Raw genomic sequence first — 12,438 nt, 5'->3', positions numbered from 1 at the left:
ATGCTATAGTAACCATTTTTGTCTATTTTTTGACATAAATGGTTACTATAGCATATTAAACATGTGCAGAGTCGAATATTGGGTTCTGCGCATGTCAATTATTCTATAGTAACCAGTTTTATAAAAAAATAAGGTCGAAAATTGGCTATTGGCTAAATCCCTGTACTATAGTACAGGAAAATTTTTGAAAAATGGCCATTTTTCGACCCTTTTATTTTTGGACATAAATGTTTACTATAGCATAATAAATGGTTCTAGGACAGTTACCCCTGGACAACTACCCCCTTAGGACAACTACTCCCCGGATAACAACCCCCCCCCCCCCCCCTTAGGACAACTACCCCCTTATGATAACTACCCCCTGGGTAACCTCCCCCCCCCCCCCCAATCCAAAAGTAGACAAATATATAGGACCGGTTTCTGTAAAAATGAAATCATCTGTTTTTGACGGGTGACCCGACCCGAGACCAGAGACCTGACACGAGACCCAATACGAAAAGGGAGACCTATATTTGGGTCTCCCTTTTCGTATATTAGGGTCTCCCTTTTCGTATAGTGTGGTCTCTCTTTTCGTATAGTGGGGTCTCCCTTTTCGTATATTTGGGTCTCCCATTTCGTATATTTGGGTCTCCCTTTTCGTATATTTAGGTCTCCCTTTTCGTATATTAGGGTCTCCCTTTTCGTATAGTGGGGTCTCCCTTTTCGTACGTGGGTCTCCCTTTTCGTATATTTAGGTCTCCCTTTTCGTATTGGGTCTCGGGTCTCTGGTCTCGGGTCTCTAGTTTCGAAACACAGATGTGCTAGATTTAAAGTACCGTATTTATTGAAAAAAGGGCCTGGGCTGTTTATTGTTTAGGTGGTTTTTAGGTGGACATTATTGGAAGAAAGTTGTTTATTCAATGGGAGGGGGTATAATCTAATGGAAATAGACGCCGATTATTCCATATGATGTTTCATGGGAGTGACATGGTCACCGTTTATTTGAGGGGAATTTATTTAAAGATCGCCGTTTATTCGGTGAGTGAACATTGAGGTCAAATATCAAAAGTGATATTATTCTTCAAGTGTACAAAAATACATATATGACAAATATGAGACAAAAATTAATTCTTTTAAGACCAGTGGTTATCGAAGCATTGTCCTGACGCAAAAACTATTATTATTATCAGCGAACCCAGTCTTTACAGTAAATACAGGGAGTACTATATAATACGTTCGACTATCCTATGATCATGTGTGACAATCTTCAGTTTATACCAGGCTATATTTATGTTCAATCTTTTACTTTTGTTTACAATAATGAATAGTAATTCGTCAAAGTAACGAATTAAAATATAGTTATTAATTCCTATTATACACTGTTGCAGAGTCAGGTTGTTGAATGGTCTGGGTGGTAGTTGTCCGTCCGAGGGGTAGTTTTTGGATAGTTGTCTGGGTGGTAGTTGTCCAGGGGTTAGTTGTCCTACGGAGGTAGTTGTCCTAAAAGATTATTTTCCCTCGGAGTATTGTCCAGCTTTCAGGAGGTAGTTGTTCTACGGGGAGTATTGTGTCAGAGGTAGTTGTCCGCGGGGTATTTACCCGGTGGTGGTGGGGGGGGGGGGGGGTGGTAATTCTTCGGGGGGTAATTGTCAGTGGGTAATTGTTCCTAGTGGGTAATTGTTCCTAGTGGGTAATTGTCCGGGGGGTAGTTGTCCAGGGGTTAGTTGTCCTACGGAAGTAGTTGTCCTAAAAGATTATTTGCCCTCGAAGTATTGTCCAGGAAGTAGTTGTCCTACGGGGAGTATTGTTTCAGAGGTAGTTGTCCGCGGGGTAATTACCCGAGTGGGGGGGGGGGTAATTGTTCCTAGGGGGTAATTTTCCGGGGGTAGTTGTCCAGGGGGTAGTTGTCCTAAGGGGGTTGTTGTCCTAAGGGGGGTAGTTGTCCGGGGAGTATTTGTCCGGGGGGTAGTTGTCCTACTAAAGGGGTAGTTGTCCTAAGGAGGTAGTGGTCCAGGTGGTGGTTGTCCGGGGGGTAGTTTTCCGGGGGGTAAATGTCCAGGGGGTGAATATCCGGATACGTAAATAAATATACGCAGAGTCGAAAATTAGGTTCTGCGCATGTCAATTATGCTATAGTAACCAGTTTTTTTCTATTTTTTGACATAATTGGTTACTATAGCATAATAAACATGCGCAGAGTCGAATATTGGGTTCTGCGCATGTCAATTATTCTATAGTAACCAGTTTTATCGAAAAATAAAAAGGTCGAAAATTGGCTATATTTATTGGCTAAATCCCTGTACTATAGTACAGGGAAATTTTCGAAAAATGGCCATTTTTCGACCCTTTTATTTTTTGATATAAATAGTTGCTATACCATAATAAACATGCGCAGAGTGTAATATTAGGTTCTGCGCATGTCAATTATGCTATAGTAACCAGTTTTGTCAATTTTTTTACATAAATGGTTACTATAGCATAATAAACATGCGCAGAGTCAAATATTGGGTTCTGCGCATGTCAATTATTCTATAGTAACCAGTTTTATCAAAAAATAAAAAGGTCGAAAATTTGCTATATTTATTGGCTAAATCCCTGTACTATAGTACAGGAAAATTTTCGAAAAATGGCCATTTTTCGACCCTTTTATTTTTTGACATAAATGGTTACTATAGCATAATAAACATGGGCAGAGTCGAATATTAGGTTCTGTGCATGTCAATTATGCTATAGTAACCAGTTTTGTCTATTTTTTGACATAAATGGTTACTATAGCATAATAAACATGTGCAGAGTCGAATATTGGGTTCTGCGTATGTCAATTATTCTATAGTAACCAGTTTTATCAAAAAATAAAAAGGTCAAAAATTGGCTATATTTATTGGCTAAATCCCTGTACTATAGTACAGGGAAATTTTCGAAAAATGGCCATTTTTCAACCCTTTTATTTTTTGATATAAATAGTTGCTATACCATAATAAACATGCGCAGAGTGGAATATTAGGTTCTGCGCATGTCAATTATGCTATAGTAACCAGTTTTGTCTATTTTTTGACATAAATGGTTACTATAGCATAATAAACATGCGCAGAGTCGAATATTGGGTTCTGCGTATGTCAATTATTCTATAGTAACCAGTTTTATCAAAAAATAAAAAGGTCGAAAATTGACTATAGGCCTATTTATTGGCTAAATCCCTGTACTATAGTACAGGGAAATTTGCGAAAAATTGCCATTTTTCGACCCTTTTATTTTTTGACATAAATGGTTACTATAGCATAATAAACATGGGCAGAGTCGAATATTAGGTTCTGTGCATGTCAATCATGCTATAGTAACCAGTTTTGTCTATTTTTTGACATAAATGGTTACTATAGCATAATAAACATGCGCAGAGTCGAATATTTGGTTCTGCGCATGTCAATTATTCTATAGTAACAAGTTTTATGGAAAAAATAAAAAGGTCGAAAATTGGCTATATTTATTGGCTAAATCCCTGTACTATAGTACAGGGAAATTTTCGAAAAATAGCCATTTTTCGACCCTTTTATTTTTTGATATAAATAAAAAACTAAATCCCTGTACTATAGTGCATTTTAGGGATTTTGTTCGAAAAATTGCCAAAATCTAAAGTTTTTAAAATTCGAAAGATCGAAAATGGCCAAAATCTAAAGTTTTTAAAATTCAATTATGAGATAATATTTCTATGTATCCGTATATATTTTGAGCTGTAGTAAATCACAAAATAATAACGTTTTATAATAGTTTATTCAGATGATTTAAACAATAATAATAACAAGCATACATGAGAAAAAAGACCAACAAAACTGCAGCACAGCGCAACTATATACATGGCCAACAAAAAGAACAAAACAAACATGTATGTTTTATAACGTCTTCAACAACAAAAATATACGTGGTTCTTTACAGAGCATTTTTCACACATCAATAGAAATAACAAAAGACTGAATATAATTAAACTACATAAGTAGTAGTAGTAGTAGTAGTAGTAGTAGTAGTAGTAGTAGTAGTAGAAGTAGTAGTAGTAGTAGTAGTAGTAGTAGTAGTAGAATAACTTCAAAATTTGTCAATGTTCTCAATATATAAGCACTTATTCTTTGCAAAAGTGTCACTCTAACTACTACCCTGTGTGTATGTTTATTTGCTTAAACGTCTCCTTTATCTAAAATCAACTTCGGTTTAAATCAATGAAGAAAATCTAAACCAATAATGTGATACAAGATTAAATATTATTTAAGCTTAATAATTATCTGAAGGCAGATATGGTCAAAATATTGATAATTACTTTAATTAATTTTGATAAAAGTTCTGTATTTAAAAACATTAAAAACGAATAGTACACACTGCTTGTTACCCTGCAAGGTCGTTCTTACAGACATTCCCATCTCTGCCTCTACTTGATTACTGCAACCCCCCTCCCCCACCCAACCATACCCCCTCACAAACCATAATTGGAATTGAACATACAAATTATATTACAATATATTTAACTACATAAGATACAATAAAACAGTAGGGCAAATATAGTACAAGAAACCTTAGAAAAAGTGGATATGCATACAGCTATTATAATCTATACTAAATAACAATCGCGACATGATTATTATTATTAACAAATTGTCTTTCTAAAAGAGAATATTTAAAAAGTGTAATGTGTTAGCATTTAATACTATGAAGTATGGTATCTTTAACTCAAGAAAGGATACACAATCCTGTATTATCAAATTGAAAAAAAAAACATACTAGGCCTATTTAAACCAAGAATTTGTTTTCTCCCTGAATTTATCACAAAATACACATTAATAAAACCTAATCAAAACACATCTTCAATGTATATACACAATTTCATACAGATTTGGTCATGAATTCAATTGCAACATTAAAACGTACATTTGTAATAATGTTATTAATAATGTCATTGTCTTCTAAATCATAAAAGTCTTCAGCAGGACTGGAAGACTTTAGCAATTCAATTTTATTATTTATTAAATGTTTTAATTGTTTATTAAAGTCAGTTTATATAACATAAAAAGAATACAATTTTATTAATATAGTAATTTACATACATGTGTAATAAAGCATCATAAATATATTGTGTGAAGTTACTATTATCTGGTGCAAAAAAAAAATATTAAAGATATATTGTCCCTCTGAAAAAATAACTAAAACAATTCACATACCGTATTAGTTGGAAATTGGATTGAAAACAATATTATTTAACTGAAAAAACCTTTAATTTGAAGCAAGAAATAGTCAAATTTAACAGTTTATTTTGTCTTCTTTATTTTTGTTTTAAAGGAAATGAATAACTTTAATAAAACTGCTAAATGACTTATTTAAACTCTGATTTCAATCATCTTCATTTTTCATGTTTTTGGGGGACAATACATCTTTAAAAATTAGTTTAAAAAAAATTATAAATACTACATTTTGCACACTACTAAGTGGGATTACTTAGCTGTTGATTTATAAATCGGTTGTCGATATTCTGAAATTAAAACATAAATCAGGAAATCGTTGTCCAGGCTTGATTCCTGGCAAGAGGTACTGCAACACAGGATAATAGAACGTGAATGGAAGTTCTTCTTGATGAAAGAATTGTAAACTATCTTATAAAATTATTATTGTTATTGATACCGGATTGTCACCACCTCTATACAGGCAATTGGTACGACTTTTTAAAATAATATTGTTATTTTTTTTTGCATTACAAAATTTGGTCACCAGTTTCCCTTATTAAGTAAAACAACAAGATTTTTTGTTTAAAAAAAATTTAACACATATCATGGATATTTAAAATAATATTGGTTATATATAATTTACATGAACACATAGACTGGGAAGCATTTTACAAAAATAAAGCCAACATCCATAAATTTATGTTCCATTTCAATCCAAAGTATTTTTTTTCCAAGCCAATATTTACAGTTGACTCATGAGCCGTCTTCCAACATGCAAATTTCATTTCAAACGTTATTTCACTTAAGTGCAATTAGAACTTTGTTATTTCACCTAAGTACCAATTATAGATATCTACTATCATACATAAGTACAAATAGAAGTTTGATATTTCACTTAAGTACCAATAGACATCTACTATCACACTTAGGTACAAATAGGAGTTTCCTATTTCACCGAAGACATACAATTCACTTTAAGTAAGTTTGCTATGTCTCTTAAGTAGAAATAGTTGATCAAAATTCTGGTAAGTAAATGAGGTATAAAATTAGTTAAACTTTATTTTATCCTGACAAATTAATGACTTAAAATTGTCCTACCATTAAAACGTCTGAAAACTATTTTTCTATACATCTGAGCATTAGTATAATCACATGGAATTGTAAGTATACAACTCATGTTGCTAACATGGAAATGTTTCTTTTGTTAATGTCTGATGAATGTCTAATATAAGATTTTAATAATACCAATAATACATAATAAAAAAATATTAATCATTGGTCTAACCTAACCTTAAATTACCATAGTAACACACCAAATATATTCTAAACATACTGATCTGACAAAACTAACTTTAATGTTTGTAAAAAATACACATAGGGATATGTTTAATGTTCGGTTGTATGTTACAAATCATCATCATCATAATCATCAACATCATCATCATCATCAAAATCTCTTCTACCAGTGCTTTGGCATACATACACTCACACACATCTTCATATATCATGGAATCAACCAGAACACAAAAAATATGTTTTACTATTTCAAATGCAGCAAATCATCGTGCCCTTTTTGTGCCCTTTTTGTTCATGCGTTCAGTAAAATCATGCTTAGTATTATCTTGTATAAAATTGTTCTGTATATTTTTCAATAACTTAATCCTAAATGTCCAGAATACAATGCGAGAATATAAAAACATTTTCCTAAAAATCTCATTGCTAATATTCACCCTCCCATCCCAATGTCACATGACTGACCACATGACTGTTCATATGATCAGGTGATCCACATCTGTTGAAGACAATCTTATTTCAGAATTTGTTCATGTTGGCTGCGTCGTCATCACTCCTTTTTTTTGTGAGCTCCAGAGAAAAACGTTGTCACAACTAAGTCTATACAGTAGTTCCTTTTCCTGATTTATAATTGTTTTTTTTTTCATATATTTTTATATATTTCAGCTATTTTGGTGGGCTATCAATATGACTGCTATATGAGCCACTGCACGTGGGTAAAGCAAATGGACCGCCCACTCCACAGAACGACGGCGGCGACATCATAGCAGTATTCCCTGTTAAATAAAAACACATTTATTAAGAATTATGAATTGAAAAATAATATTTCTATTTAATACCCTGAAACCAAACATAAAATATTTGTGACAACAATATACTGGTAGACTAGAATTGTGTACCTTTATTTTTTGCTCCAAATTATAATTATTTCAAAGAGCATGGTTGTATTTTATAATTTTCAAAAGCATTTCAATGAATGTTTACTCAGATTTGACAAACGTGTTAGCAACTGCCATGCATATTTTACGTAAAGCTTGCGGAAAGATTTTAAAAACTTCTTTTGCCAACTTACTTAAAATTTCTAATTTCTTAATTTATTCAACTATAAAATATTTAAAAGTATTGTAAAAATGTAGTTTATAAATCTATCCTATTATTAAAATTATTAATAATTCTAAATTATTAAACATTTTTGTTTGCAGTTTTCAAAGAAAAAAAAGGAGAATTAACTAACTTCTGTTTCCTATTGTTTCGCTTCACCAGGACCACGACCATGTTTTCCCTTTAAGAATGATAAAATAAATGAATTTTAGAAAAAAATTATCACTACCAACATGACTTACAAAATAACAATCATCAATTTAATTTATATCAAGTAGCATTTTAATAACTAACTAAATTTGATAGAATTGGCGCATGAAGAAAGAAAAAAGGAATAAAAATTCATTTATTTTTCATAACAACCTATTGGCCTAATCATCTTATCAAAGATACACATTAAATCTATCTCCAATTGTTATGATATGGCAATTATTTGACAGTACAGGCACAGGAGGTGACCCAATAATACACATTAAACACAATCAAAGTTTTATTGAAGATAGGAGGTGCAACAATGGAATTGTGGCGTTATGCTTTTGTTTTAAGAAAAAGCAAATAGCGTTGAAATTAAGATGTGCTCATTAATATGAAAAGACAAAACATGGAATGAGTGCGTGATCGGTGAAATGAAATTTTATTATATATCGATTGTATATTTATTTATATACACTTTGTGTTCATGTAGCACCACCAACAAAAATCCTCCACCTGCCAACTTATTTCAGTTTTATTGAGGATTTTTAAAAGCTTGTACAAACAGATTTCTGTCATTTACACCAAAATGTATATATGTATAATAATTATTGAAAAAATTAATGATTAAAAATACTATTGTTAACTTGATATTGTTAATATTCTACTACTAATAACACTACGATTAGTTATCTTGAGGAAAACAAACTAACATTATAATTAAGTTTAGGTATTTGACAAGTTATTCTAATAATCTACATTCTACGTTTAATATTCTAAAGTTCAATGTTATTTTAGGCTCCATATAAAATACATATTCATTTCTCATTCTGAATTTTTTTTTTAATTTCCCAAAATACATGTGGAAACGAAAACGTGTTTCAAATTTAAACACTGTTCTATGAATAGAACTAATGACATCAAATCTGCAAAGAGGGAAATGTTAGTAAAAAATAAGGAAAATGGATTAAGGAAAATGTGAATAAGGTGATAAAAACATAAATCGTGCAATGGTTAGCAAGCCACAGTGAAAGCAGGTGGAATGCAGGGTTAGAATAGAGGCATTTTGGATTGCAAAGACATCTGCCGGTAAACCTCACCTTGATTAGTGCCAACATTGGATGGGCTGGACGGACACCGAATAACCGGTGCAAAAGCACTCTTCTGTTTAACGGCCGTGATCATGTTGGCGGGCGAGAACGAGAATATCCCCGGAGTAGTTGCGTGCGTGGCCTGATTTTCGCCCGAACTGCTTGGGGTTTGGGGCGCAGTCGGTGAGGAAGGAATTACTGCTAGCGAAAGCAGAAAAGAAAAAGAAAAACAAAAAAATGTGTGTGTGGAAGTACAACAAAAGAGAGAATGTTTGAGCAAAAAAGTATGAATAACGTGTGAAGCAGAAATAAAAATAAAGAAAGCAGACAAGAGCTGTAAATATTGCCATTCACTTCGGTGGATAAATGAAACAACTTGAAAGTTGAACACACTTTCACTTGGATCGGGAGATAATATGATACACAACAAAAAAAGCAAGCATGTCAAAAAAAGTGGATTGTTTTAAGCGGAGAAAACTGTATTAAAAAGAATTCTCTTCTGAACCGCATTGGAAGTGGCACTCACACATTGAATATGTTCCCTTATTTATACACTGGTAATAACACATATTCATGCTTATGTATTTTTAAAATTAATTTTTTTATCCACTGACTCTATGAACTGGATATTAGTTAAAAAGTAACCAACATGAGAATATAAATCGAATGGCAGTCGAGATCTTTGCGTTCCTGAGTTCATTCCTTACCAGGGTTAAATATTAATGTTTGGGTGTGTGAAAATGAAACAGTAAACTTACTTGGTGCACCGTTGAAAATGCCCGGCGATGACGGTACTCCCATGTTGGAGAGCCCGTTAGTTGGCCCATAGCCGTTCATTGCTGATGAGGAGTAGGAACCTGAGCTACCATTTGAATGAGTGGACAGACCAGATGGGTACCCTCTAGGTGACAGGGTCGTGGGTTGTACTCTTGAAAATCCTGGGCAAAGAGAAAAAAATAAACGTATAAATACAAAGACATAATCATAAAGAAAAATTAATATTACTGTATGTTCTTAGTTAATTAATAAATTTTATATAACAAACAGTAAACAAATGCAAAACTAAATATTAATATTACAGCATACAGTAGTTTAATACGTATTTATGATATTCCTCATGTTTTTATTGATATAAAAATAACTCAAAATATTTGAAACAGGTAAGATTAAAAAACATGCAACAGCTGTTGAGAGAACAAGCCAAGGGAAAACACACAAGTCATTTCATGTTCTTTGTCTCTTTAATGAGGTTTTTATAACCGACAAAAATGTACAAAAGGTAGCTAAAATGTGTTTTAGTAGACCTGTCATAGACAAACCTGATTGTTCACTACTATCATGATGATCTGCTACGGACAGTTGGCTACCGAAGGGATGGTTAACCGGCATCAAACTACCGGAAACAGGAGGAGTGTTATTGATGGCTGGAGATCTCGGAGTACCTAGGCCTGGCAGTTGATTCCGTGGCATGCTGCTGTAAATCGCTTCAGCCAGGTCTGCCGCCCTCTTGAGAATAATTTCCTGTAAAATTAATGAGAAGCGCAATCTTCAGAAGGTGTATCAGATTTTTATGTTCATGTTTTCCGCAAAGAAGTCAAAGCGTGTACGTCGTAAAATTGAACATTTGTTGTTAATGGGAAACTTTTGTTTGGCTCACATTCGTGGTTCCTAAACTATAAAAATAAATTTGTTCTCTAGTTTGATGAGTATATTCTTTCATAATCATAAACTAACTTTATTATACAGATATTGTTTCAAATATTTTTTTGGTAGTATTCGTCATAAAACAAACAACTGAAGTATTTTATTAAGTTTATAGTTGTCTTAAAGTTTGAATATTTGAAAGACATTGTATAAATCAAGAAATTTCATTACAAAAACATAAATTTAAAAAGTTTATTGTGCGAATGATTTAATACCATTAATTACATTTAAAGAAATTATCACTATAGCTGAAAAACCGACTTAAAAAATAAAAATAAATAAATAACGGAAAAAGCTTTATTTGGTCCGAAAATGTTTTATTATAACTTTGCAGTATTTTTATTTCCATATACTTTTTTCAATTTAATGCCTTGCTACTCATTTGCATAAGTAGAATAAAACACCTGTCCACTCACCTTTGGAAGTCTCTCTGGATCACCTGGATGACGAGGTACTAACTTACTAAGTCGTTGAAACCCGTAATCGATGGTTGGATCCGTTAATGACACGTACACAAACCTGCCTGGCGCTCCCTTACAAAACTGCTTGGATTTGTACGACAGTGTTACCTCAACCACACCCGGTATGTGCCTAGGAGGTGTCTGTACACGGATGGCATGTGACGTGATTAACTGTAACAAAAATTATACAAAATATTATTAAATAAGGGATTTGAAACTTTTTCCAAACAAATTTTATGGCATTATATTACTTTACGATACCCTCTGATGAAAACTTGTAAAAGTGAAACCAGGGAATTAGTGCTCTTCCCATGCTAAAAACATTTCATTTTTTGTTCCATTTCTCATTCATAAAACTACATCTTGTTCTTGTTGTACTATTTACAGTACAGTATTCTATTTAAAATATTTGTAGAAATAAGTTTAGACATACTATGGTTATACTACATATAATTTATCCATTCACTTTGTATTTTATCACGTTCCTTTTCAAATAAAAAAAAAAGAATTCAACATAGTTCTATCTATAGAACTTTAGAAGGAGGAATATTTTGATATAAATAAATGTTGTTATTCAGTTTCAATTGAAGGTTAATGAACAGTTTTGGTTGACGACACAAAGCACATTTGCCTGTTCCGGATGTTACCTCCAAAATTAGAACTACTTTGATGAAATCAGCGTTATCATAACATCATCTATCGTTAAAACATAATCTCAAATGATTACGGTTTGCAAACAGATTATCTGCAGGCGTTCGGCTAATCTTAAAGAAACAATTGATAAACTTGTAGTGATTGACAAATGAATTACCTCACTCCAAACAATCATCGTCCCGAAAACTACTTGTAAACCGTCAAAGAAGTTGTCGCCAACGATTATAACTGTAGCGCCACCATTGGTCCACCCTTCACTCGGACTTATAGCTTTGATGCAAGGAGTTGCTGAAAAGATATCAAATTAATTTTGCTAAGATTGCTAAAAATGATTCATTAAAAACATAAATAAGTTATGCTTCACATCAATTAAATAAAACTCAGCAAGTTTAATGTAAACAAAATAATAAAAAATTCACATACAAAATGCATCTGTTCAATAAAATTGTTTTTAAACAATAAAGAGAGAGTCAAGGAACGCGAGACATTTCTATCAACTTTGTATTTTTTTCATATTTTTGTGATACAATTAACTTTGAAGAAACGCTGACAAGTTTATGTTGCACACAATGCTTGGTATGATTTAGAGTCGCCAATAACGTATCGACTGAAGTCAATGTTTGAATCTTGAGCATCTTGAGTTGGAATTGTTCATTTTTGATGGTGATTAATGATTGCGACTGTTGTTGCAAACACTCTACACGCGACTGAGAATAACTCCCGTTGCTCTCCTCACGTGGGACATGTGTTGAGAATACTCGT

The 12,438-nt window shown here is 32.7% G+C and overlaps 1 protein-coding gene across 4 annotated transcripts in view; it reads right to left on the bottom strand.

Moving 5' to 3' along the window:
• Positions 1-3,728: 3,728 nt before the first annotated feature.
• The window catches only part of LOC140047222 (transcription factor COE3-like), a 91,624-nt gene continuing 82,914 nt past the window's right edge, over positions 3,729-12,438 (bottom strand). The window contains exons 9-14 of one of the 4 annotated variants that reach the window (XM_072092109.1): positions 11,834-11,964; positions 10,978-11,193; positions 10,177-10,378; positions 9,616-9,795; positions 8,867-9,058; positions 3,729-7,249 (exon numbers count right to left, since the gene is read on the bottom strand). In XM_072092109.1, the coding sequence (XP_071948210.1) occupies positions 7,140-7,249; positions 8,867-9,058; positions 9,616-9,795; positions 10,177-10,378; positions 10,978-11,193; positions 11,834-11,964 (1,031 nt within the window). In that variant the 3' untranslated portion in view covers positions 3,729-7,139. Of the gene's footprint in view, positions 7,250-7,707; positions 7,756-8,866; positions 9,059-9,615; positions 9,796-10,176; positions 10,379-10,977; positions 11,194-11,833; positions 11,965-12,438 lie in introns of all 4 variants that reach the window. The other 3 variants (XM_072092110.1, XM_072092113.1, XM_072092112.1) reach the window with 3 other exon arrangements.

Source organism: Antedon mediterranea, chromosome 4 (genome assembly GCF_964355755.1).
Source record: "Antedon mediterranea chromosome 4, ecAntMedi1.1, whole genome shotgun sequence".
In the NCBI taxonomy this organism is placed as follows: domain Eukaryota; kingdom Metazoa; phylum Echinodermata; class Crinoidea; order Comatulida; family Antedonidae; genus Antedon; species Antedon mediterranea.
The sequence above is the reverse complement of the archived record's forward strand: the minus strand, read 5'-3'. Positions and strand labels throughout refer to the sequence as shown.